The 24,441-nt window shown below is 46.6% G+C and overlaps 1 protein-coding gene across 1 annotated transcript in view; it reads left to right on the top strand.

Annotated features, from left to right (window-relative positions):
* Positions 1-24,441, top strand: part of SYNJ2 (synaptojanin 2) — a 125,946-nt gene that overhangs the window by 98,588 nt on the left and 2,917 nt on the right. The window contains exons 15-26 of the mRNA XM_004368807.1: positions 2,529-2,721; positions 5,856-6,014; positions 8,584-8,740; positions 9,971-10,088; positions 12,666-12,884; positions 12,973-13,051; positions 14,303-14,471; positions 14,898-15,071; positions 17,814-17,948; positions 19,392-19,504; positions 21,098-21,206; positions 23,920-24,095. Coding sequence (XP_004368864.1) covers positions 2,529-2,721; positions 5,856-6,014; positions 8,584-8,740; positions 9,971-10,088; positions 12,666-12,884; positions 12,973-13,051; positions 14,303-14,471; positions 14,898-15,071; positions 17,814-17,948; positions 19,392-19,504; positions 21,098-21,206; positions 23,920-24,095 — 1,801 coding nt within the window. The remainder of the gene's footprint in view (positions 1-2,528; positions 2,722-5,855; positions 6,015-8,583; positions 8,741-9,970; positions 10,089-12,665; positions 12,885-12,972; positions 13,052-14,302; positions 14,472-14,897; positions 15,072-17,813; positions 17,949-19,391; positions 19,505-21,097; positions 21,207-23,919; positions 24,096-24,441) is intronic.

Here is a 24,441-nt window from a genome sequence, read left to right as displayed (position 1 = left end):
TCAAGGTTGGAGATGAACCTTGAAAAAGGAGCGACGTTGAGGAGTTCTAAATTTCCCAACCCGGCCTCGGGTCTGGTCACCTGTGTCCTCAGCCTCTCAGTTTGGCTCAAGCTTGTTTAGCTGGCACACCCATTCCCAAGCTGTCCCCCTTGTGTTGTTTGCTGAGTAACAGTCCAGAGAGCAGACACACTGGTGGGCCTCAGTCTGTGACCCAGTCGCTGGTGTTAAGTTGTTTGCTTTCAGTCCATGGGTCCATGGATGAGCCACTCACTTGTTGTTGTTAGGTGCCATCAAGTTGGTTCTGAATCACAGTGACCCTATGTACAACAGAATGAAACACTGCCCAGTCCAACACCATCCTCACAATCCTTGTTATGCTTGAGCCCATTGTTGCAGCCACTGTGTCAATCCATCTTGTTGAGGGTCTTCCTCTTCTTCACTGACCCTCTACTTTACCCAGCATGATGTCCTTCTCCAGGGACTAATCCCTCCTGATAACATGTCCAAAGTATGTGAGATGAAGTATGTGAAACGAATGTATGTGTGCATTAGAAATTGGCATTTTACGTGGGAACAGAACATCAAATCTCTGTGGAAACCAGACTTACTGGATCCACTGAGACTGGGGAACCTCCAAATCTACTGTCCTGAAATAATCTTTAAACCTTGCATCAAAACTATCCCATGGAACATCTAGCTCATTTGGCATAACACAGTTTATAAAGACAATGTTCTACATTCTACCTTGGTGAGTAGTGTCTGGGGTCTTAAAAGCCTGTGAGCAGTCATCTAAGATACTCCACTGGTCTCACCCTTTCGGGAACAAGGGAGAATGAAGAGAACAAGATACAAGGAAAAGATTAGTCCAAAGGACTAATGGACCACAGCTACCACAGACTCCACCAGACTGAGTCCAGTACAGCCAGACAGTGCCTGGCTACCACCACTGACTACTCTGACCGGGATCACAATAGAGGGTCCTGGACAGAGCTGGAAAAGGATGTAGAACAGAATTCTAACTCACAAAAAAAGACCAGATTTACTGGCCTGACAGACTGGAGAAACCCCGAGAGTATGGCCCCCGGACACCCTTTTAGCCCAGTGGTGAAGCCCCTCCTGAAATACACCATTCAGCCGGGGATTGGGCAGCCTCATGAAATAAAACAGGACTAATGAGGCACAACAGTCCAGGGACCAGGACTAGAGGGCAGGAGGGGACAGGAAAGCTGGTGATAGGGAACCCAAGGTTGAGAAAGGACAGTGTTGACATGTCATGGGGTTGTCAACCATTGTCATAGGGCAATATGTGTACTAACTGTTTAATGAGAAACTGTTTGTTCTGCAAACCTTCATTTAAGGTACAAAAAAAAAAAAAGAATTATCTATGTGAGATCAAATGGACAACAGCAACTCAAAAGGTTTGATGGGAAGCCTAGGGGGCAGTGAGTGGAAGATAATGGTGATGGAATAATTTGGAAAAGGAGAGTGAGAATAGCAGCACAACTGGAAGAATGTAATCGATGTCACTGAATTGTACATGTAGAAACTTTCAAAATGGTGTAATTTTGGCTGTGTATATTTTCACCCAAAAAAAAGGTCCTCAAGGTCGAGAAGGGAGAGTGTTGGTATGTCGTGGGGTTGTTAACCAATGTCATAAAACAACATGTGTACTGATTGTTTAAGAGAAACTATTTATTCTGTAAACCTTCATCTAAAGTACAGTAAAAAAAATTTAAAAAAAAACCTATCCCATGAAGTCATCTATAAACAAAACAGTTTAGCTCAATTCGTAAAGAACATTTAGCTCTTTTAAAGAATTATTTTTATGAAATCAAGTTGACAACAGTAACTAAAGCACAGTTGAGAACTTTAAGGGGCATAGAGAGTAAAAGTTAATGGTGGTAAAACAAGATGGGCAGAGATTGAGAGAATAGTGACATACGCAAAGAATGTAACCCGTGGCATTGATTTGTACATGTAGAAATTGAATGGGTATATGTTTTGTTGTATATATTTTCACCAAAACAAAAGTTGGCTTGAGTGTGAGTGGGAGTCTGTGTTGAACAAAAATCAGTTTGAAACCACCTACCAGCCCAGCATAAACAGCTGGTTGTTTCCTTGTCCTTGAACTGTGTTGATTATCTGGATGACACCTCCTGTGCTTTGCATGGAAGACACATGGGGTGGGGGACCATGATGTGACGTTCATGGAAGCTGAAAGCAGGACCTGACGTGTTGGTAACTTCATCCAGTGCATCCTCGGGACTCTCTGAGTACAAAGCCCATCAGAGTTGGGGCTGTCTAGGAGATACTCTGTCCTTCCACGAGGGAACTTGTCCTTAGTGAGAGGAGAGGCCTCCTTACAATGGGAGCCATGGACACCATGTTGGTCACTCAACAAGATGTGACTCAACAGACTCTGAACTGAAGCCACTGTGACTAGGGCTCTTCTCTAGAGCAAAACAGGTTCATGTGTTTCCTTGTTGCCACTAAGAGACCAACGCGATGTGTGCATTCTTCTGTTCCAGGGACGTGGCCATCGACACGGTGAAGACAGGGATGGGAGGAAAGGCGGGGAACAAAGGTGCCGTGGGCATCCGCCTCCAGTTCCACAGCACCAGCTTCTGCTTCATCTGCAGCCACCTGACGGCTGGGCAGTCCCAGGTGAAAGAGAGAAACGAGGACTACAAGGAGATCACCCAGAAGCTGAGCTTCCCGACGGTGAGAGGCGGGGATGGTGGACGGAGCCCGGTGGTGGTGATGGGGTTGTGGTGCTGTGGCCTCCTGCTCATTAAGTCCCATCAGTGAGTTTTTGAGCTGCTCGTGTGCGCCAGGCATTGGGGACACAACCATAAGGAGGGGCTCTGCCCTTGAGGTGTTCAACATTGGGGGAGGTGGAATGGATGTGTCCTTCCATGGTAATGACCAGGGACGCACATGGGTAATCCAGCCCTGGGCTATTCTGTGCCCCCTCTTATCTCTGTGTCTATACATTTCTTGGGTGTCTTTATGCACCCTGAATTTTCTCACGTGCATTTTCCAATTTTGCAGTTCAACTGGGTAGAATGAGGGAAGAAAACCAATGTGTCCATGCTTTGTCCAAGTTAGTGAAGAACATTTGAGTCCATTTTCTTGCCATTCACCATCTTTACATATACATCCAACAGAATGGCTCAGATAAGAACCCCATTTTAGACATCAGCAGAATTCATAACTACTGAGCCCTGGATCCTGCCATCTGGGCTTGAGGTTCTGATAACACACGTAATGCTGCCCTCTAGTGGTGGACCAGAGGTTTTCACTCTGAAAACAAAAACCCTTTGCCATCAAGTCGATTCTAGCTCCTGGCGACCCTGCGTGTGTCAGAGTAGAACTGTGCACCATAGGGGTTTCAATGGCTGATTTTTCAGAAGTAGATTGCCAGGACTTTCTTCCCGAGGTGCCTCTGAGTGAACTTGAACCGCCGCCTTTTCTGTTAGCCAAGCGTGTTAACTGTTTGCATCACCCTGGGACTCCTTTCACTCTGAAGCCAGCAGATTTTCTGTTTAAATTATGATTTCAGTGTTCTCCTTCTTATGCAAAGATGATGCCCGGCACACCTCTGGCACACCCTCAGCGAGCTCCAGCTGTTTCCTGGTAGTGAGGACAGACTTTTCTGGCCACGTGCTCTTCCAGTGTCTGGTCGAGTCACACAGCTCTTCCATATGAGGACAGGGTCCTTAGGCTTGGCCTCCCGTGCGCTGGACTGCACACGCACGCAAGGCTCAGCTTCCTTAGTTTTCATTGTAAGTGCCATGCTCCTAGTAAAAAAAAAAGGTGTAGTTTTTATTTCTTGAGTTAAAGGAGAAACAAATAAGTAGTTTGGGAAATTTTCAGTTTCTGGTTTTCCAGATTTATGTAGCACATTAACCAAACCAAGAACCGGTTGAGTCGATTCTGACTCATAGTGACCTATAGGATAGAGTAGAACTGCCCCACAGGGTTTCCAAGGAGCAGCTGGTGGATTCGAACTGCTGACCTTTTGGTTAGCAGCTGAGCTCTTAACCACTGCACCACCAGGGCTCCATGTAGAACATCATGCATGTTTTCTTATACATTAGTGTGATTTTGTTAAAAAGTCCAATGAATAAAATGCTTGAAATATTTTACTAGGGGGGAAAAAATCAAGCCTATGTCACTTAAAAATGCTATTTCGAAATAGGACACATTCAGAGTAATTAAGGGGCTCATACTATAGCTCTTTTTTTCAACAGCAGAATTACTGAGGGTACCGTACACCTGTGCTGTCCAATATAGTAGCCACTAGCCACAAGTTCAGCTGCTATTCATAAGGTTTTCACTGGCCAGTTTTTTCAGAAGTAGACTGCCAGGTCCTTCTTCTTAGTCTCTCAGTCTGGAAGCTTCACTGAAACCAGTCCACCAAGGGTGACCCTACTGGTATTTGAAATACCAGTGGCAAAGCTTCCAGTATCACAGCAACATGAAGCCACCACAGCATGATAAACTGAGACTTACTTTGGACACACACACTTTGGACATGTTATCAGGAGGGATCAGTTCCTGGAGAAGGACATCATGCTTGGTAAAGTGCAGGGTCAGCAAAAAAGAGGAAGACCCTCAATGAGATGGATTGGCACAGTGGCTGCAACAGTGGGCTCAAGCATAACAACGATCATGAGGATGGTGCAGGACCAGGCAGTGTTTCGTTCTGTTGTACACGGGGTCGCTATGGGTCAGAACCGACTCGACAGCACCTAACAACTAACAACAGCCACAAGTAGCTGTTTAAATTTTTTTTTAAAAATTGCTTCCTCTGTTGCACTGGCCACATTTAATGTGTTCAATAGTTATGTGTGGCTAGTGGCTACCAGGTTAGACAGGACAATGCAGATATAGAACATTCCTGTCATTGCAGAAAGAGCTATTGGACAGCACTGTTCTATACACTCATTGTATTTGTTGTACAGTCATTGTAATCCTTTTGTCTAGATTATTATTGTGGGCTGGGGAGAGGGGAATGCCACATAGTGTAGTAGAACAGAAACGGATGATGGAGATAGTGGATCTGAGTTCAAATCTTGTCTCCGTCACGTGCTAGCTGTGTAACCTCCGCAGGTTAGTTTCTGAACGTTTTTTTTTTTTGGAAATCTGAAAAAGAGAGCCGATAGTATCTGCTACGCAGGGCTGCTGTGAGGAGGAAATGCTCCCGAGCACGGTCTTAACAGACTTGGCCCTTGTAGATGTTGATACACAGCAGCTGCTGTCATTGTTGTGATTCCTCGGGGAAGAGAGAGGACCAGGAGCCTGGGTTCCCGCTGTCCAGGGCTGGGCTGGCTGACGTGGGTTCTGGTGGGCGTGGGCTCATGGTGACTGGGCCAGATGAGGAGGAAAGACGAGGAGGTGAGGATGAGATGGTGGATCTCAGCGTGAAATGTGCAAACTCAGTGAAGTCTTAGGAAGTTGCATATCCTAAGCACTTACACTGTTTTTCTTAAACCTCATCCTCATAACGCTGAATGTTTGGGCAGTTCTTAGCTAGAGACAGATCCTCATGACTTGGATCAGCAGAGTAAACATTTATGTCATGCTCTTCCCATTAGAGTTGGAGCTTTCTCCAAACCACTGGACAAAACCATTCTCTGAAATTAAAAGGCAAGCCATGTAAAAATTCCTAGATTTTTTAATGGGATTTGTGAAAAGTGAAATGCTCTCACAGAAGACCTTATTTTTTAAGGTACATTTTAAGACAGTTGTAGTTTTCTTGTCATCTGTGTGTGACCATGTTTTTCTTCCCTCTCCCGCCTTCCTGTAAGCATAACATGCTTCACTGATCTCTGTTTTCTTTGCAACTTTAGGGAAGAAACATTTTTTCTCACGACTATGTGTTTTGGTGCGGCGATTTAAACTACCGCATCGATCTTACGTATGAAGAAGTCTTCTATTTTGTTAAACGCCAAGACTGGAAGAAACTTCTGGAATTTGATCAGCTACAGCTACAGAAGTCAAGTGGAAAAGTAAGTTGTGCTTTTAAAAGTTTTTTTAGCAGTTGCTCCGATATGGTGTAATATTAAACGTACACTCTAGTTTTCAGCAAACTAAGTTTCATGAGTGGATTTAACAGCATTCCTGATATTGTAGAAAACAGGTGTGGCGTACGAACTTAGAGAAACACAGACGTTCATTCACACACACTTCCGTTTGTCCTGAAACGAGCCTGAGGAGCAACAATGGAACTCCATCTGCCGGCACTAGAGCGCCCTCCTGTGGCTGGAGGTGGATTTGTTGTCTTTACTTTTTCAGACAAGCTGAGCCTTCAGTTTCTCTGTGCCTCACCAGTGAGTTACCAGCTGCTGTCCAGTTGACTCTAACTCGTGGCGACCCCGTGTGTGTCAGAGTAGAACTGTGCTCATACGGTTTCCAATGGTCGATTTTTCAGAAGTAAATTGCCAGGCCTTTCTTCCGAGACACCTCTCTATGGACTTGAACCTGCAACCTTTGGGTTAGCAGCTGAGGGCATTGACTGTTTGCACCTCCAGAGGGCTACACCAGTAAGTAGCAGTATTCAGTCGGAGTCACAGCTGCTTTCTGGTGGCCTTGAGATCAGCGTTGAGCACGTCATCATGTAAGGACGCTGAATGCTGATGTGCACACATCCACACTCACAAATCCACCCCGTCTCCTCACACTCATGGACAAGACTTTAGGGACCGCTTTGTTTCAGATATAGTAAACCACTTAGGGGCACTTAAAACCTTGCTCAAAGTACTTCATTTTAGTGACATCTCCTATTTCTTGTTTGTGAAAACACTGACAAATTATAGTAATGTCTAATATATCGTACATACCAATTTGTACGTGTAATCCTCAAGGCTGTTCCACAAATTAGTCATTATACCCATTGTATAAACAAGAAGACTGAGGCCAAGGGCAAATAACTTGGCCAGGGCACACAGCCAGTCAACAGAGCCATGATTCAGTCCAACACTGACAAGCTACAGAGTGCATAGCTTTCCCCTGTGTGGCCCACATGCATGCTTTTAGTGACTCCTTAGGCCATGCCATGAATAGGGCAGCTTCCTCTCTCGGGTCTACCCTCAGTTATTCGAAGTCACAGCAGCCAGCTTCTAGATGACCCAAATCTTATCTTCTCCAGTGAGCCCTGTTCGCTTAGTCAGTGCCTGCTAACCTCCTAGCAGGATGGACTGAGATGCGACAGCCAGTTGCTGTTATTTACAACTCACGGTGCCCCCATGTGTGTCAGAGTAGAACTGTGTGCTCCATAGAGTTTCCAATGGCTGATTTTTCGGAAGTAGATCGCCAGGTCTTCCTTCCATGGCGCCTCTGGATGGACTGGAAACTCCAGCCTTTCAGTTAGGAGCTGAGCACATTAACCATTTACTCCACCCAGGGACTCTGAGATGAGGGAAGCATGTTTAAACTCCATTGACCTTCCGAGTATGAAGCTGTTCAGTGGCTGAGGATAGGGAAGTTAAGGTTTTCACCACAGGTGGATTTAGGGATGTTCTTCAAGGTTTCCTGTGCCCTCCACCTCAACCCCTGCCAGTAGCGTGGACTGCTGAGGAGCGAACGATGGAAAGGGGCTGTTGTTTCTTCCTCCCCACCAGTCTTCTCACACCGTTTCACTGATGACTCCAGGGATTCATGAATGTTCATGCCCAGGCCTTCCCATGGCACCAAGGCGGGATCCAGAGCTAAGCAAAGACAGCGAGTAGCTCAATTGTAATTAGAACTTCTGTCTCCTCAGTCCCTGTTATTCACAAATATTTATTAAGGCCCTGTTAGGCACAGGCAACCCTGGTTAGCCCCTGGGCGACTGGAGGGGGACAGTGTGCCAGGACCTGAGGTGGGAGGGAGACGTGTGTGACACAGCAGTGAATCGACGATTATCACTTTTTTGCTAATTTAAGAGTGCCTGTGTGTCCAGCTTTGAACATATTTACCAATATAATGGAGATGGTTACTGTCATGGATTGAATTATGTCCCCCCAAAAATGTGTGTATCAGTTTGGCCAGGCCATGATTCCTGGTACTGTGTGATTTTCCTGTATGTTGTAAACCTGCTTCTATGATGTTAATGAGGGAGGATGGGCGGCAGTTGGGTTAGTAAGGCAGGACTCAGTCTGCAAGATTGGATTGTATCCTGAGGTAATGTCTTGAGATATAAAAGACAGAAGTGAGCAGTGAGACAGGGGGACCTCATACCTTCAGGAAAGCAGTGCCGGGAGCAGAGCGCCTCCTTTGGACCGGGGTCCCTGCACCGAGAAGCTCCTAGTCCGGGGGAACACTGAAGAGAAGAAGGCTGACAGAAAAAGCCTTCCCCTGGAGCTGATGCCCTGAATTTGGACTTTTAGCCTACTTGAACTGTAAGGAAATAAACTCCTCTTCGTTAAAACCATCCGCTTGTGGTATTTCTGTTATGACAGCACTAGATGGCTAAGACAGTTACCTTTTGAGAACAGAGCCCTCTGGAATGTGTCTTTTTTAGGTGCGTTTTGTTTTTGCATTTAACAACCAGAATCTAGGAGAACTGAGATGTCTTGTGACTTCTTTCTCGCCAAATAGATTTTTAAAGACTTTCACGAAGGAGCCATTAACTTTGGCCCCACCTACAAGTACGATGTCGGCTCGGCTGCCTACGATACGAGCGACAAATGCCGAACGCCGGCCTGGACAGACAGGGTGCTATGGTGGCGGAGGAAACACTCGTTTGATAAGACAGGTGAGTGAGGCACACAGGCTGGAGAGCTGGTGGAGGGTGAGGGAAAGCCACATCATTCAGCCCCGTGCTCTTTGGTGTATAAACGACACCTTTCATGATAGCCCAGATCTGGTACAACCAAGTCACCTCAGATGCTAACCCCTGAGCTCTGGTCTCTTGTGTGAGACAGTGATCCGCCAATGGCCCTGCTCTGGACTCCCCACCACCCCTGGGTGCTCCCTCCACCCCTGCTTTGTTCGGGGTGGGGAAAGAAGTGTCAGCAAGCTGTGTTCTTCCCTCTCCGTGCCTCTTCCCTCCCCCCATCCTCACTCACAGTACTTGTGGACTTCACCTAGCCCATTTTGCCCACCCAGTCCTACCAAACTCTTACTTCGTCTGCTTAAAGTCCCAATTCCAGATTAAATGGGAGCGAGACACTGACAGCAGTTCCTGGATGGTGCTTGACTGCTAACCGAAAGGTTGGAGGTTCCAGTCCACCCAGGGGCTCCTCTGAGGAAAGGCCTGGCAGTAGTCTACTTGTGAAAAATCAGCCATTGAAAACCCCATGGAGCACAGTTCTGCTGTGACACACGTGGGGTTACCATAAATCAGAGTTGATTTCACGGCAACCAGTAGACCCATAAAGATAAGAGTTATCCATTAGTTCACAAGGATGTTTTGAGCTCCTATTGATGCCATCTAAGAAGTGGCGGTTTATTTTAAATTAGAACACCTGTCCACAGTACATGACCAGTGGAACTTTTCTGGGGAGATGTATGCTCACGTTACTAAGACATTACTGACGTTGCAGGTTGGGAAAGTAAATTTTCAGTCAGAGGCGTCAGTGAGCACCTGCCTACCCGGGGCACTGAGGTGGGGCCAGACGCTGTTCTCAGGTCTCCCCAGTTAGTGCTCAAAGGGCTGCTGTCTGTGACCCCGGTGGCCTTGGAGCAGAAAACATGACAGCAGTGAGCCCTGTGTCCCAAGGCCTCAGTTTGCACGCAGGCGAGGACATGCACCAATGGCTGGCTTCTGCTGTTTTGGATAGTCTACACTTGAGGATTTTTAAACCCCAGTCCCCAAAGCAACTCCCCAGGCTGGTTTCAAGCCCAAGAGGGTAGAGTGCGTAAGAGTGAGACCCATGGTGTTTTGTGAAGTAGCTCTTGGCAGAGGTGTCCTAATCAGCACCCACATATAGTGATACAATTTTGTGTTGTGTGTGGATCTCTTGAATGGAACCCCTGTGAGTAGCAGGAGAACTCAACCTTCTGGACAATGATCTCAACACTGACTCCAAAGTCAAACACACCTGGTCTCCTGGGGTCCTCATGTACTACGGCCGGGCGGAGCTGCAAGCATCTGATCACAGGTACGGTCCCTGCCAGGACGGGCATGCTGTCCTCTCCTCTGCTGACGGGAAGGCAGGAGCTCCTCTTTCCCGCAGACAACTCACATGCTGTTCCCATAAAGGGGTGCCTGCCTGCGTGCGTGCATGCCTGTGTGCCTGCGTGCCTGCGTGTGTGCAAAAGACAATAAAGAACAAAGGATAATGTGACAAACCTCTGTGCACCCACCACCGAGGATGAATAAATGTTAACATTTTACCATTACTCCGAATCATACATGACATCGTTTGTGAAAATTTAGTATTTTGGGTTTTTCAGACTTTCATGAATGATGTCATTGTGCAGCTTGCTTTTTTTGACTTAATATTTTTGAGATACAGTCATGTGGATGTTATAGATCTGGTTCATGGATTTGTAACTGCTGTACAGTATTCCACTACATATATCCATGAACTTTACCCTACATGCGTTTACACTGCATTCATTTACCCTACCTTTACATCCATCCATGAAATTTAAATATTCACCTATTGATGAATATTTTTTCTAATATTTTGTTGTTATAAACACTTCAAGGTTTTTATTTTCCTTTTTTAAAATAACAGCTTTGTTGAGATATAATCCATATACCATGCAATTCACCCATTTAAAATGTGCAAGTCGATGGTTTTTATTATATTCAGAGTTGTGCAACCCTCACCACTATCACTTCTAGAACATTCTTATCACCCCAGAAGAAACCCATACACTTTAGCGTTTGCTCCCCATTTGCAGCCCCTTCTCAGCCCGAGGCCACGTGATACCATCATCCCATCAGATCACTTCATTTTTGCAGTGTTCGTCATTTTAAAGGTTCCCACCATAATATATGCTAGTTTGTATTCTGCTTTGTTTCCACTTAATATTATATTGTAAATGTCTTTAGTTAAGTTTACATAATCTTCATAATAAAGGATTTTCTAAGATTCTGTAAATAATTAACACATCACCCATCCCTATATTAAAACCACAGTGGCAACTGTATTATCTCCTACCCATCTGTTTTCCTGTGTATGTCAAACAGAGTTCTACTACATTATTCTTAATGATTACATTGCATATTATTGCATGGAGGAGCCCAGGTGGCACAGTGGTTAAGTGCTCAGCCGCTAACGGAAAGGTTGGCAGTTCAAACCCACCAGCCGCTCTGCGGGAGAAAGACGTGGCAGTCTGCTTCCATAAAGATTACAGCCTTGGAAATGCTATGGGGCCATTCTACTCTGTTCTATAGAGTCGCCATGAGTCGGAATCAACTCAACGGCAATGGGTTTGGTTTTTGGTTTTATTACGCAGATGTCTCATAACTTCTTCCCTGTTAGGGAACAATTAGATTGTTTTCTTTTTCTCCTCCTATCAGCTATGCTTTCCTGAGCAACCTTGTCTATAAATCTTTGTCTGAATCTCTGATCATTTCCCTAAAACAAAGTCCTAGAAGTTAGACTACTAAGTGAAAAAAGATGAATATTTTTGATACTCTTAATACAAATTGCTGAGTAGTCCTCAGAGAAGCTGGAACCTCTGGCCAAGAAGGAGTGTCCGTCTGTCTGCATCCTTAGCAGTACTGGAGATACCACTGAAAGGCTCTTTGCTGAGCCGAGTACATGAGTGGACACCGGGGCGGGAGAGAGGAGAAAGGGGAGCCACGCACAGGGAGCAGTGTGTTTCTGTTTATGGCGATGGGAGATTTGGCAACGATTATTGGTAATGGTGGCTGAACATGATTACTGTAATTGATGCCAGTGAATTGTACACGTCAAAAACGTTGAATTGGCAAACGTTGTGTTATACATATTCTTACAGCAATAGAAAAGAAAAGAAAAACTCTTTACCGAAACCTGCTTGTTTTCTGATTCCTGGGTTAAATCTTATCATCCCAGAAGAAACCCCATACGTATTAGCATTTGCTCCCCATTTCCCCTCAACCCCTTCCCACCCTGAGGCCACCTGATCATCCTTAGATAAAAATGCTAAGCTAATACTGAGATTGGCTTAAGATAAAAATGGAGGTCCTCAGGACAAGACAGCTGGCCTGGGACCACAGTTGCGGGTGGTCCACGTTCACCGCTGGGCACAGTTGTGGATGGTCCACATTCACCACTGGGCACAGTTGTGGGTGGTCCACGTTCTCCGCTGGGCACAGTTGTGGGTGGTCCACGTTCACCACTGGGCACAGTTGTGGATGGTCCACGTTCTCCGCTGGGCACAGTTGCGGGTGGTCCACGTTCACCGCTGGGCACAGTTGTGGGTGGTCCACGTTCTCTGCTGGGCACAGTTGTGGGTGGTCCACGTTCACCGCTGGGCACAGTTGTGGATGGTCCACGTTCACCGCTGGGCACAGTTGTGGGTGGTCCACGTTCTCCGCTGGGCACAGTTGTGGGTGGTCCACGTTCTCCACTGGGCACAGTTGTGGGTGGTCCACGTTCTCCGCTGGGCACAGTTGCGGGTGGTCCACGTTCACTGCGACAGCAAAGTCTAGGTGTCGGGCGCTGCTGACTGGGTGGGTGTCCTCTATATGTCGATGTTGCAGGTTCATGGTTTCCATTTCCCTCTGTGTCTAACAGACCTGTGCTGGCCATCGTGGAGGCAGAGGTACAAGAAATTGATGCGGACGCCCGGGAGAGAGTTTTCCAGGAGGTCTCCTCTTTCCAGGGCCCCCTGGACGCCACCGTCGTGGTAAATCTCCAGTCGCCAACCTTAGAAGAGAGGAGCGAGTTCCCCGAGGACCTGCGCGCCGAGCTTATGCAGACGTTGGGGAACTACGGGACCATCGTTCTCGTCAGGTACCCGCAGCTAGCTGGCGTGATCCAGAGTGGGATCTCCTCGAGGACGCGGTTCTCTGGCTGACTTGGCGTGTTTTATCTATTCCAGGATCAACCAAGGGCAGATGCTGGTGACTTTTGCAGATAGTCACTCGGCTCTCAGCGTCCTGGACGTGGATGGCATGAAGGTAGGTCACACTGACCAGCTGTGGAGTAGGGGCTGATGGATCCCCATGTTTTTCTGATGCTTTTTAAATAATATTTTATTTTGTTTTCAGTGAAAGCTTACACAGCAAATTAGGTTCCCATTTGATAATTTCTCTACAAATTGCTTAGTGACATTAGTTACATTTCTCACAATGTGTCAACATTTTCTTTGTGTTCTGGTTGTTCAGTTTCCCATACTCTAGTTTCCCTGCCCCCTTATCTTCTCATCTTTGCTTCAGAGTAATTGTTGACCTTTGGGTCTCATATAGATGGCTTTTTAATGGATATCACAGGTGATATCCTTTATTTTGTGTGCCAGTCTATTATTTCGCTAAAAGGTGACCTCGGGATGGTTTCAGTTCAAGATTTAAAGAGTGTCTCAGGCCAATAGTCTCAGGGAGTCCTCTAGTCTCAACGGGTCCATTAAGTCTGGACTTCTTAAGAATTTGAGTTCTGTTCTGCGTTTTTCTGCCATTCTATCAGGGTGCATTTATTGTGTTCCTGATCAGAACGGTTAGTAATGATAGCTGGGCACCATCTAGTTCTGGCCTCAAGGTAGATGATGCCGTGGCTCATGTAAGCTATTAGCCCTGTAGACTAGTTTCTTCTCTGAGACTTTGGTTTCCTTCTTTCTCTTTTGCTCCTGATGAGTAGAGACCAATAGTTTTATCTTCGATGGATGCTCACAAGCTTTTAAGACCCCAGATGCTAGGTTTTCTGCTGCTTTGATGTGGCCGTGTTGTCCCCCTCCTCTTGCCCTGGCCTGTGTCTTCACATGTAGGTATGCATGAGGGAGGGAGCCAGGATTTGTTCCTCTGGTTAACTGAGCTGTCCAGCGTCCAGCCCTGGCTATGTGCAGAGCGTGGGAGAAAGAGCAAGATTGAGAGTCCAGCTCCCATGGAGTGACCTGGCTGCCTTCTCTCAGACCTCCACATGGGACCATGTCTTAATCTTTCTCTTTAGAATATGCAGCTCGTATGTAGTTTCTGCTTTGCTAATATTCCGGTTTTCAGTTCACATGGAAAGAAAAGCAGGAGATGGTGATTCAACCTTTATTTAGACCAACTGTGAGAGAGCTGTGCTGGGGCTGGGACCCTCAACTTTTCTGCCATCTTGGCAAAGCGTGAGGATGGGCCTGGCTCCCAGTGCGTGATGCGTTGTGTGAGAAGCATTCTGTGACTGAAAGGAGTTGGTTTTACTTATTTATTTTGATGGTCACTCTGCCCTTGTAGGTGAAAGGCAGAGCAGTGAAGATTAGACCCAAGACAAAGGACTGGCTGAAAGGTTTGCAAGAGGAAATCATTCGGAAACGGGAGAGCGTGGCCTCTCTGTCTCCCACGGCCAATTCCTACTTGCTAGAGGAAAACTTTGACTTCACGAGTTTGGACTATGAATCTGAAGGTTAGTAACCCTGTGAGGACTTTTCCATGGGTCTGGTGAAGGGGGTCATGCAAACATTCTAGCAAAAGACATGAGATTTTAAAGCCCCCTTCTAAAGCCCTGCCTTGTAAAGGTTTAAAGACTCTTCAGAGTACAAGCATTGCACTCCATGTGCTAAGTACAGGCTATGTTCACGGGTAGCATGGTGGGATCCTAGAGCCGTCTAAAGGTAGATTAAGAACCGTGGCTCTAAAGGTGTCAGCTTGGCCCCGTGCCTCCTGCGTGATGGGGTCGCAGCACTGTCTCTGATCACATGTGTGCTACTTCAGGCCCAAACCACGTGTGTTCTGGCCGGAACCCCAGGCGTCATGTCAAAATAGACCCACTGATGAAAGAGTAGGTGCTTTTCACCCTCATTGTCTTCTGTGATCTATTTCCTGCTCCAAGGGGACATTCTGGAAGACGATGAGGACTATTTGGTGGAAGAGCTAAATCGGCCGGTGGTCTCTGACAGTGAGCTGCTGGGAGACGACCTTCCGGAAGCCACTAGCTCCACAGCAGCAGCCCCTCCCAGCAGGTCACCTGCACTCACCAAGAAGCAGCAGCAGCCAACGTACAAAGGTAGGTGGACCTTCCGTTCCCAAACAGCCTGCGGCATTTACTTCCACCCAGGACAGATACGCTCTTTCTCCCTCACAGTTGGGATTCATAATGGTCCCACCAAGTGAGCATGGCCCATCAGAGCCCAGGACAAGAGTCACAGTCAGTGTGGACACGGGACTGTGGAGAGGGACCCAGCTTTCACCACACTGGTTTTCTCCAGTTGTTTCATGTTTTTACAACTTCTGTCCCTGTAAAAAGCCAGATGCTCAACAATCTCATCTCCTCTGTCTATTCATGTGGTCACAGGTCTGAATTCGTTCTATATTTTTGATTTTTCCCCAAAAACTTTTGACTTAATCCCATAAGGCATTTAATATCTATGTCCTGAGTTGCTGATGTATTGTTATATTGATATACTATTATATTTATTATTATGTAGTAATATTAAAGAAAAAAAAAACCCTTTGCTATCAAGTTGATTCCTACTCATGATGACCCTTTGAGTTCCAGAGCAGAACTGCTCCATAGGGTTCTCTTGGCTGTAATCTTTACGGAAGCAGTTTGCCAGGACTTTCTTCTGTGGAGCTGTGTGTGAGTTCAAACTGACAACCTTTAGGTTAGCAGCCAATCACAAATCACTTGTGCCACCAAGGCTCCCCGTATTATACATTAGCATCATTAAATCATTTTAGACCTGAATAAAGAGGGGCTGAAAAGCTCTATTGATTGATCTGCACAGTTCCTAGATTAAATGGTATAATAACTCCTTTGAGCTAAGTTTTAAAACCCAGTAGAGTTACATGGGAGTCCCTGGGAGTTGCAAACAGTCAGCGCTCTTAGCTGCTAACTGAAAGGTTGGTGGTTTGAGTCCACCCAGAGGTGCCTTGGAAGAAAGGCTTGGTGATCTACTTCCGAAAAACCAGCAATTGAAAACATTTATACACAGCACATTTATTTATTTATGAATTTCCTCTTTCCTAATGATTATGTGGATTTTATTTGGGGGAGCACCTATGTATTTATAATTTTCTTTAGTTTGTTTTGTATAGTTATAAAATAGATAATATACTACCATAATTGAAAAAGGTGGAGCACAGTTCTACTGTGATGCACACGGGGTCACCATGAGTCAGAACTGACTTACGGCAGTTGGTCCTAGACTGATACTGGTAGAATTACACGGTCTGGAAAGTAAGGTAGTTCGTGTTCCAGCATCAGACTCTTTGGCACAGTTCTGCAGACAGCCAAGGTTGTCTTCCTGCTGTGAGTCATTGCCCCCCCGTTGGAGGGACGGTCTGACCAGCAAGTGCAGGGCTCCCGCCATGTGCCAGGACCCTGTGAATGGGGCCTGAGAACAGAGAACAGGTGTGACAGTGAATTCAGGGGCCTCCCAGGGGGTATTTTGCAGGGACAGGTGCAGAGACAGACCCCTGAGCCCCTTTGACTATGGGATGGTCCCATAGTGGATGCATGGCCTGGGTACAGGGAATCATTAGGAGCTGTTACACAGTCATTTCCCTGAGCCCCATGTGGAAACTGGGATTTGGTGGGGGGACACTGATGATCAGGAGTTTCATAAAGCTTCCTGGTGATCTGCACGCACAGCCTGGTTTGGACCTGCCTTGTCAGAGCATCAAGGTGGTTCTGTGTGTTTCTGACTAGGGGCTCCTGCCCTGGAGTGAGGTGGCCTTTTCTCTGGGGTGGCTGTCACCCAGGCTGACTCCGGAGGACAGAGCTGGTGTGAGCACAAAGGCCTTTCTGAGTAAAGACATTAACTGAGCAAGGTGGGACTCTTCAGGCAGCCCGGCCACCTGGCGGGCGGCGAGTGCACATCTGCTCAGTGCTGTGCAGTGATGGTGTTCGGGCAGGCCCATTAGGAGGAGGAACTCTGCTTCTCCCCAGTTCAGCCGCAGAGATACACAGGGCTGAGCTGGAGGGCTTGAGGGATGAGCCAGAGTGAGATGAACTGGGCTGTGGTGTGGTAGGGGAAAAGAAGACCTGAAGTTGCCCTGAATGTATAAGCTCTGTAATCACACAGAAACCAGCGCGCCCCTCGGGGGAACAGACAGTTAATCACTCAACCACTAACCAAAAGGTTGGCAGTTTGAGTCCACCCTGACGTGTCTCAGAGGAAAGGCCTGGCAATCTGCTTCTGAAAGGTCACAGCCTTGAAAACCCTATGGAGCATAGCTCTACTCTGCACACGTGGAGTTGCCATGAGTCGGAATTAACTTGATGGCAGCTGGTTTTTGGTAACAGAACAGAAGCAAACACCTCCCCATGCCCCTCCAAGCCTCAGAGAACGTGTGGGTGCTGTCAAGATGGCAGACACTTGTCCGATACCTAGAATCCTCAAGACTAGGAGCTACGCCGGGCAGTAGGCTGCCCTCCTGGCAGAGGAGTAAGAATATCTTCGGCTTCCAAACACTTGGCTGTGTTGTGGGGTGAGCGACTGAGTGAGCCTTCAGGGCTCTGGTTTCCAGCTGTCTCTCCACTCTGCATGCCAGGCATGTTGATTATTTCCAAAAGAAACACACCTCCTCAGGGAAATCTTCCAGTGTCTCTCATGTCTGGAAAATAAGCCCCGTCCTTGGTTCACTGAATATTCCAAGCAGGCATTAGTCCCTCCTCCCTCCCTGCCCCGCCAGCAGAAAGGGGCGCCTGCTCCTGAGTGGACACTGTCCTGTGGGCGTCCCAGACCCGGGCAACAGCCTTGCCTCACAGACGGACCGTCTCATGCATGTCCCGCATGTCCTCCAGATGATGCTGAGCTGGCGGAGTTAAAGCAGGAGCTGGAAGCCGTTGGGGATTTCCGCCACCGTTCTCCAAGCAGGTCTCTGTCGGTCCCCAATAGGCCTCGGCCACCTCACCCACCGCAGAGACCCCCCCCTCCAAGTAAGCCTCTCCTTGCTTTCCACTCACCACCACCATGCCTGCTGGGAATAATCGCTCACTTCCTCCTACTGAAATCCTGCTTCTAAGTCAGCTCTGACCTTGCTTTCGAGTCCCCCATGATTTTCTCCTCATGCCAGGCTCCTTTTTGTCTCAAACCCGTGACGTGTTTGATACTGGAGGTAGCTGTGTTTCTCTGGGCAAATGAAGGGACTCATTTACAAAGCTGGTCTTCATCCTGCTCTGACTGCTGCTTCCAGGTTAAAACCTTATAGATGGAAAAGTGGGCACAGCCGAGGGAGGGGCTTTTCCAGCTCCTTTCTCCCCCCTGCTCTGTCATTCAAAGGTGGCCTCCTTTCTCCGTGACTGCTGCCAGCCTCTCCCTACTTACTGGAAATCTAGGACAGCCAGGCCCCACCCCCGCACGCGAGGTGATCGCACGCACCGCCTCTAACCCCTGCTGTGATTTGGGGCTGCTGGCCACCAGCTGCCCTCAGGCCCAGAGCAAGCTCTTCCTCAGCAGGGTCTTCTAGGACAGGGCTCTCTCTGGCTCCTCAAAAAGCAATGCTTTGCTCATCACACTTTCCTTAAACCTGAAGAGAAAGTCATCACATGCTTTCTGTTTCACCTCTACTGTTTACTTGCGCCCCCACCCCCTAAAAAAAATCAAAGTGTGACAACCAGGCATGTAGACTTTCTAAGGCTTTATTTTCAGAGTTGGGTTCCTAATAGCTCACGTGTGCATCACAGTAATAGGCTATTGGAAGCCAGAAGTACATCACTTTTTAAGCATATTTTTGTTTTGCTGAGTACAAAAGTCATATATGATTGTAGAAAATTTGCAAAAGTAGAGAAATATAAAGAAGCATAAGATTTTTAAATTCAGTTGACTACCTAGAGGTAACAGTTGTCAACAAAAAGACTTCCAGCCTTTTTTTCGGTTATATAGATCTATGTCTTCCCATTTGTTATTATTTTTTACAAAATGGGTATCCATTTTGTTTGGTAATTTATCTTTTTTACACTTAATGTATCATTCTTTTTCTGTGTCATTAAATATTATTGTTGGCAACTACAGGTATAATTTAACATAATTTATTCCCCTGCTTTGGGATTTTAGGATTTTTCCCAGCAAACATTTAAAACATTTGATCATATTATTAGCAGTATGTTTCAAACCATTTAAAAAAATCAGTTGAGTTTTATATCATATTCGAACCCCAGTATGTTAGACTGGATTTGCATTCAAATAATGCTTGACATTAATAGGCACAAGCTGTTAGGGAATCAAAAGAGAAAGGCAGTTCACGGTAAGCCTTCTGCATCTGTGAGCACTCAGAGTAACTCTGCCGTCTGCCAGGATGTCACCCTGGTCTAGCAGGACTTCCCTGCAACAGCCCAGGACTTCCGCTGAAACTGTGACTCTGCTTTTGTTGGCTTTTCCAGCTGGTTTGATGATGAAGAAGTCGGCTTCGGACGTGTCCATCTCCTCTGGCACCCACGGGCAGTACTCGATTTTGCAGACAGCAAAGCTGTTGCCAGGAGCACCTCAGCAACCAGTGAGTTCTGTGCCCAAGTACGGCGGGTCAGCATCTCACCCCAAGGGGCTGCCCATGGCTCGCCGTCAGCCCAGAGGCCCCCCTGGGGTCGCCTCCTCTCCGTGAATACCTAGATCTCTGTCTCTTTAAACCTCTCCCTTTTACTGGGCTGTAAATGGTTGTATGTGGCCAAAGTACTTCCTTTGGACACGTCATCAGGAAAGGCCAATTGCTAGAAAAGGACATCAGATTTGGTAAAGCAGAGGGTCGATAAAAATGAGGAAAGCACCCAGTACAATGGATTGATACAATAGCCACACAGTGGGCTCAGACAGCAACGGTCATGGAGGTGGTGCACGACTGGGCAGCGTTTTGTTCTGTTCTACGTAAGATCACCATGAGCCAGAGCTGGCTCGACGGCAGCTGACAACAAAGTGGTTGTACAGGGTGTTAGAGAGGACATCACCTTTGATGAAAACCCTAGGTGCCCCTGTGTGGCAGGATTGTGGGTTTTCAGACCCATCTGCTTCTCTTTTCTGATTCTTGCCTTTGTCCTTGGAGTGCAGAGCATGGTTGGGGGGAGGGAGAAACGAGGAGTTCAGACCAGACGTCCTGACAAAAAGATGGTCATTCTGGCGGAAAGTGAGTTGAGGGGAGACAAAAAAGAGAGTCCTTCCCTCAAATATAACCCATGCAGGGCAGGGGCGCTGTCTTGTTCTCTGCACGGCTGGATCCCTCTGCCTGGAACAGTGCCTGGCACACAGGAGGCACTCAGATTTTATCTGCTGACGTAACTGAGATTCAGGAATTATGTGTGAATTCCTGTGAATCCTTGCTGTCCTTTTCCCCCGTGATAACATATAGTCGAGCGTAGCTGCACACTTGTCTTTCTAGCCCTTTGCCTCTTATTGACCCTTGTTAAAATCTAACACTTGCCGCCTCCTCACCTCCCCTCTCCGCTGCCGTCACCTCCGTGAGAGAGTGAGTGAGGCAAGAAGAGACAGGTCATTGGGGGGCGGGCTTTCCACCCAGGCAAAGGGGCCCTGGTGGCGCAGTGGTTTAAGCGCTCAGTGGTATGAACCCATCAGCAGCTCCAAGGGAGAAAGATGTGGCAGTCTGCTTCCGTAAAGATTTACAGACTTGGAAACCCTGTGGGACAGTTCTATTCTGTCCTATAGGGTCGCTATGAGTCAGAATCGCCTTGATGGCAGTGGGTTTTCCACCCAGGGAGTCCCTGGGTGAGTGCAAACCGTAAACGTGCTAGTCTGCTAACCCAAAGGTTGGAGGTTCAAGTCCACCCAAAGGTACCTGGCAAGAAAGGCCTGGCGACCTACTTCTGATAAACCAGCCATTATAAACTCTGTGGAGCACAGTTCTACTCTGACACATGCAGGATTGCCGTAAGTCGGAATCGACTCCATGGTAACTGGTGGCTATTGGTATCGTTCCCTCCCTCTTCTCGATCTGAGAGTATCAACGGATGCGCCTCATACTGGAGTTTGTGTTTCAATCTGTAAACTTCATATGTGTTCAGAGCAGGAGGTGATGAACATGTGTGTGAAGCCCTGCTCCTACCTGTGTTAATGTGCTTGCCTTCCTCATTCTGTCCTCAAGCCCAAAGCCAGGACCGGGATAAGTAAACCATACAATGTCAAGCAGATCAAAACCAGCAATGCTCAGGAGGCGGAAGCGGCAATCCGGTGTCTCATGGAAGCCAAAGGAGGTGGGCTAAGGGGAAAACCTTATTTTCTTTTCCTTTTCCTACTAAAGTGCTCTAAAAAAGAATTTTTTTTTTCCTGGAGGCAGTATTAAATGAAAATACCCCTTAGCCCTAGTGGCACAGTGGTTAAGTGCTCAGCTGCTAACCAAAAGGTCATCGGTTTGAACCCACCAGCCACTCTACTGGAGAAAGGTGTAACAGTCTGCTTCCATAAAAATCCCTGTGGGGCAGTTCTACTCTGTCCTATAAAGCCACTATGAGTCAGAATCAACAGCAATGGGTTAACAGGTTAGATTTTTAAGAAAGGAGCCCTGATGGTGCAATGGTTAAGCATTTGGCTGCTGACCGAAAGGTTGGTGGTTCAAACCCACCCAGCGGCTCTGAAGGAGAAAGACCTGGCAATCTGCTTCCATAAAGAATACAGTGTAGGAATCCCTATGGAGAAGTTCTACTCTGTCACATGGAGTCACTATGAGTTGGAAACTACTCACCAGCAATGGGTTTGGTTTGGTTTGACCCCTTAGCAACATTTTCTAAAATTCTACTACTATAGTTATTGCCTATTTAAAAATATATATTCAAAGTTCAGTAAATACATTATCTTAGTTATCTAGTGCTGCTATAACAGAAATACCACAAGCAGATGGCTTTAACAAACAAAAATTTATTCTATCATGGTTTAGGAAACTAAGTCTAAATTCAGGGTGCCAGCTCTAGGGGAAGGCTTTCTCTCTCTGTCTGCTGTGGAGGAAGGTCCTTGTCTCCTTTTAACATCTGTGAGCCCAGCATTTCTTGGAGCTCTCCATGTGTCTTAGCATCAATCTTCCCCGGGTCTAGGAGGTTCTCAGCAGAGGGATCCCAGGTCCACAGTATGCACTCTGCTCCCAGCTTTTCTTTCTTGGTGGTAGTCAGATCCCTCTCTCTCTACTCGCTTCTCCTTCTGTCTCTTATAAGATAAAAGGTGACGCAGGCAGGCCACACCCCAGGGAAACTCCCCTTACATCAGATCAAGGCTGTGACCTGAGTCAGGGTGTTGCATCTAATCCTCTTTAACATAACCTAATCATGCCTCATTAACATAGGCAGGGATTAGGATTTACAACACATAGGACAATTACATCAGATCACGAAATGGAGGACAACCATACAATACTGGGAATCATGGCCTCACCAAGTTAACACATATTTTGGGGGGGACACAATTCAATCCATGACATATATAAAAAGCATCCAAGGATTGTTACACGTCACTTATGGGAGAGACTGAAATGAACTAAAATGCATTTTAAAAATGGTAAGAAGAGTTTTGGTTTGGGGCCTATTCCAGGCACAAAATCCACTTTTTAAATCCCCAGCAAGTATAGACGATCCTTTGCTGCTGGGTAGGATCTCTTCTCTGCTCCACTGCTTGTTAATTTCTTTTTTCTTCTCATTCAAAAACTTATACACATATTGTTTTATGACACTGGTTGCAATCCCCACAATGTGACAGCATGCTCCCCCTTTCTACCCTGGATTCCCATGTCCATTTGTCCAGTTTTCCTGTCCTGCTTGTTAATTTTTTGTTGCTGTTACTTCCCTTCACCCATATGAATCACAGTTTAACTCAGAACCTTCCTCATTCAAAATTACTGGTAATTAAAATTTTTGTGTGTTTGTTTTTACTTTGTACCAGAATCTCTTCTGGAGATGGGGGATATTTACTTTGAAAAGACACACAGTTACAATGACAATTTGCTTTCAGTCAGGATATTTAACTTACTTGGAATTCTCAAGTAACATTTAAAGAAGGCATGTTTTCAGAGGTTGAGAAACACCATTTTAGGGTAACACCACCACAAATGGTTTCTTCTATTATCTTTAAAAAATAACTGCAATTCTACGGATGTAAAACCCACATGTCTATCAATTGAATGGATAAACAAAATGTGGTATGCCCATACAATGGAATATTATTAAGCAATAAAAAGAAATGAAGTAATGATATCGCTACAATGTGGATGAACCTTGAAAACATTCTGCCAGTGAAAGAAGTCAGCCACAAGAGGCCATGTGTTGAATGATTCAGCTGAGATGAAATGTCCAGAACAGGCAAATCCTTAAAGACAGAAAGTAGATTCGTGATTTCCAAGCCCGGGGGGAAGAGGGAATGGGGAATGACTGCTAATGGGTATGGGGTTTCTTTTTGGGGGTAATGAAAATGTTCTGGAATTAGAAAGCGGTGATGGCTGCCCAGCTCTGAGAATATAATAAAAACCACTAAATTGTCCACTTTAAAAGGGTGAATTTTAGGGCATGTGAATTATATCTCAATAAAGCTCTTATTAAAAGAAATTCGATAGTTGTAGATTTTTGAGATCTGAATTGTCTCCAGGGCCCTAGCTTGGCATTTTCTTGGTCATGGGCCCCTGGAAATTTGGGTGGGTTTTGGATCCTCCCCCTGTGATATCCACATGCACAGAAGACTTTGCCTATGATGTCAAGGCCCTACTGGTCCCCCACCAGAACTGTCCATGGACCCCAGACCACTACCCCTATTGAGAAGATGAGCATGAGTAGCTGAGGGCCAAAGTTGACACTCCTCAAAGATTTTTTTTTTTTTAAGGGAATACATGTTGTCACTAAATTCTCCTTAGAATGTAGGCTGTCTAGAGAGTAAGCCTTGCAGTGAATTGCCTTTCTCTTTAACCCCCAGCCGTGCAATCTTACGTTCCAGGGACCCCAGAAGAAGCCCTGAATGCCATGGTCCTGAGAGACCCAGGGGGCTCCAAGCCAGAGCGCACACCTGGGGTGGCCAAGCCAGAGTCCTACCAGGTGACCCAGCTCCTTCCCCGTCGGCCCGCACCCAGAGTTCCTGCCATCAAGAAGCCGACCCTGAGAAGGACAGGCAAAGTAAGGACCCAGAGACACGAACTCTTACTCCTGAGTGGTCCAAATGTCTCATTAGACAGGAATTACTTCTCATGGGCAAAAATCTAGCGTGCTGAGTTTGGTCTCTGTATCCATTTGTGAGTCCGACACAACACCACCTTTGAGGAAAATCCGCTAACTGCTTTCTCGTGTTGGCTGTAGCTGAGCAGAGAAACAAGTCTCTTACTGTCTTTCTGCACATTCTCACCGTGACAAGAACAACTATGAGTTTTATGCTTCACAAACGTTCTGTTGGAACCCCTAAGCCAAACCATCATGGGGTGCCTTTTCCCAAGCATCCTAATATCCCCCGTTTGTGCCTTTCCCC

This window comes from Trichechus manatus, unplaced genomic scaffold (assembly GCF_000243295.1).
Source record: "Trichechus manatus latirostris isolate Lorelei unplaced genomic scaffold, TriManLat1.0 scaffold00002, whole genome shotgun sequence".
Classification (NCBI taxonomy): Eukaryota; Metazoa; Chordata; class Mammalia; order Sirenia; family Trichechidae; genus Trichechus; species Trichechus manatus.
The sequence above is the reverse complement of the archived record's forward strand: the minus strand, read 5'-3'. Positions and strand labels throughout refer to the sequence as shown.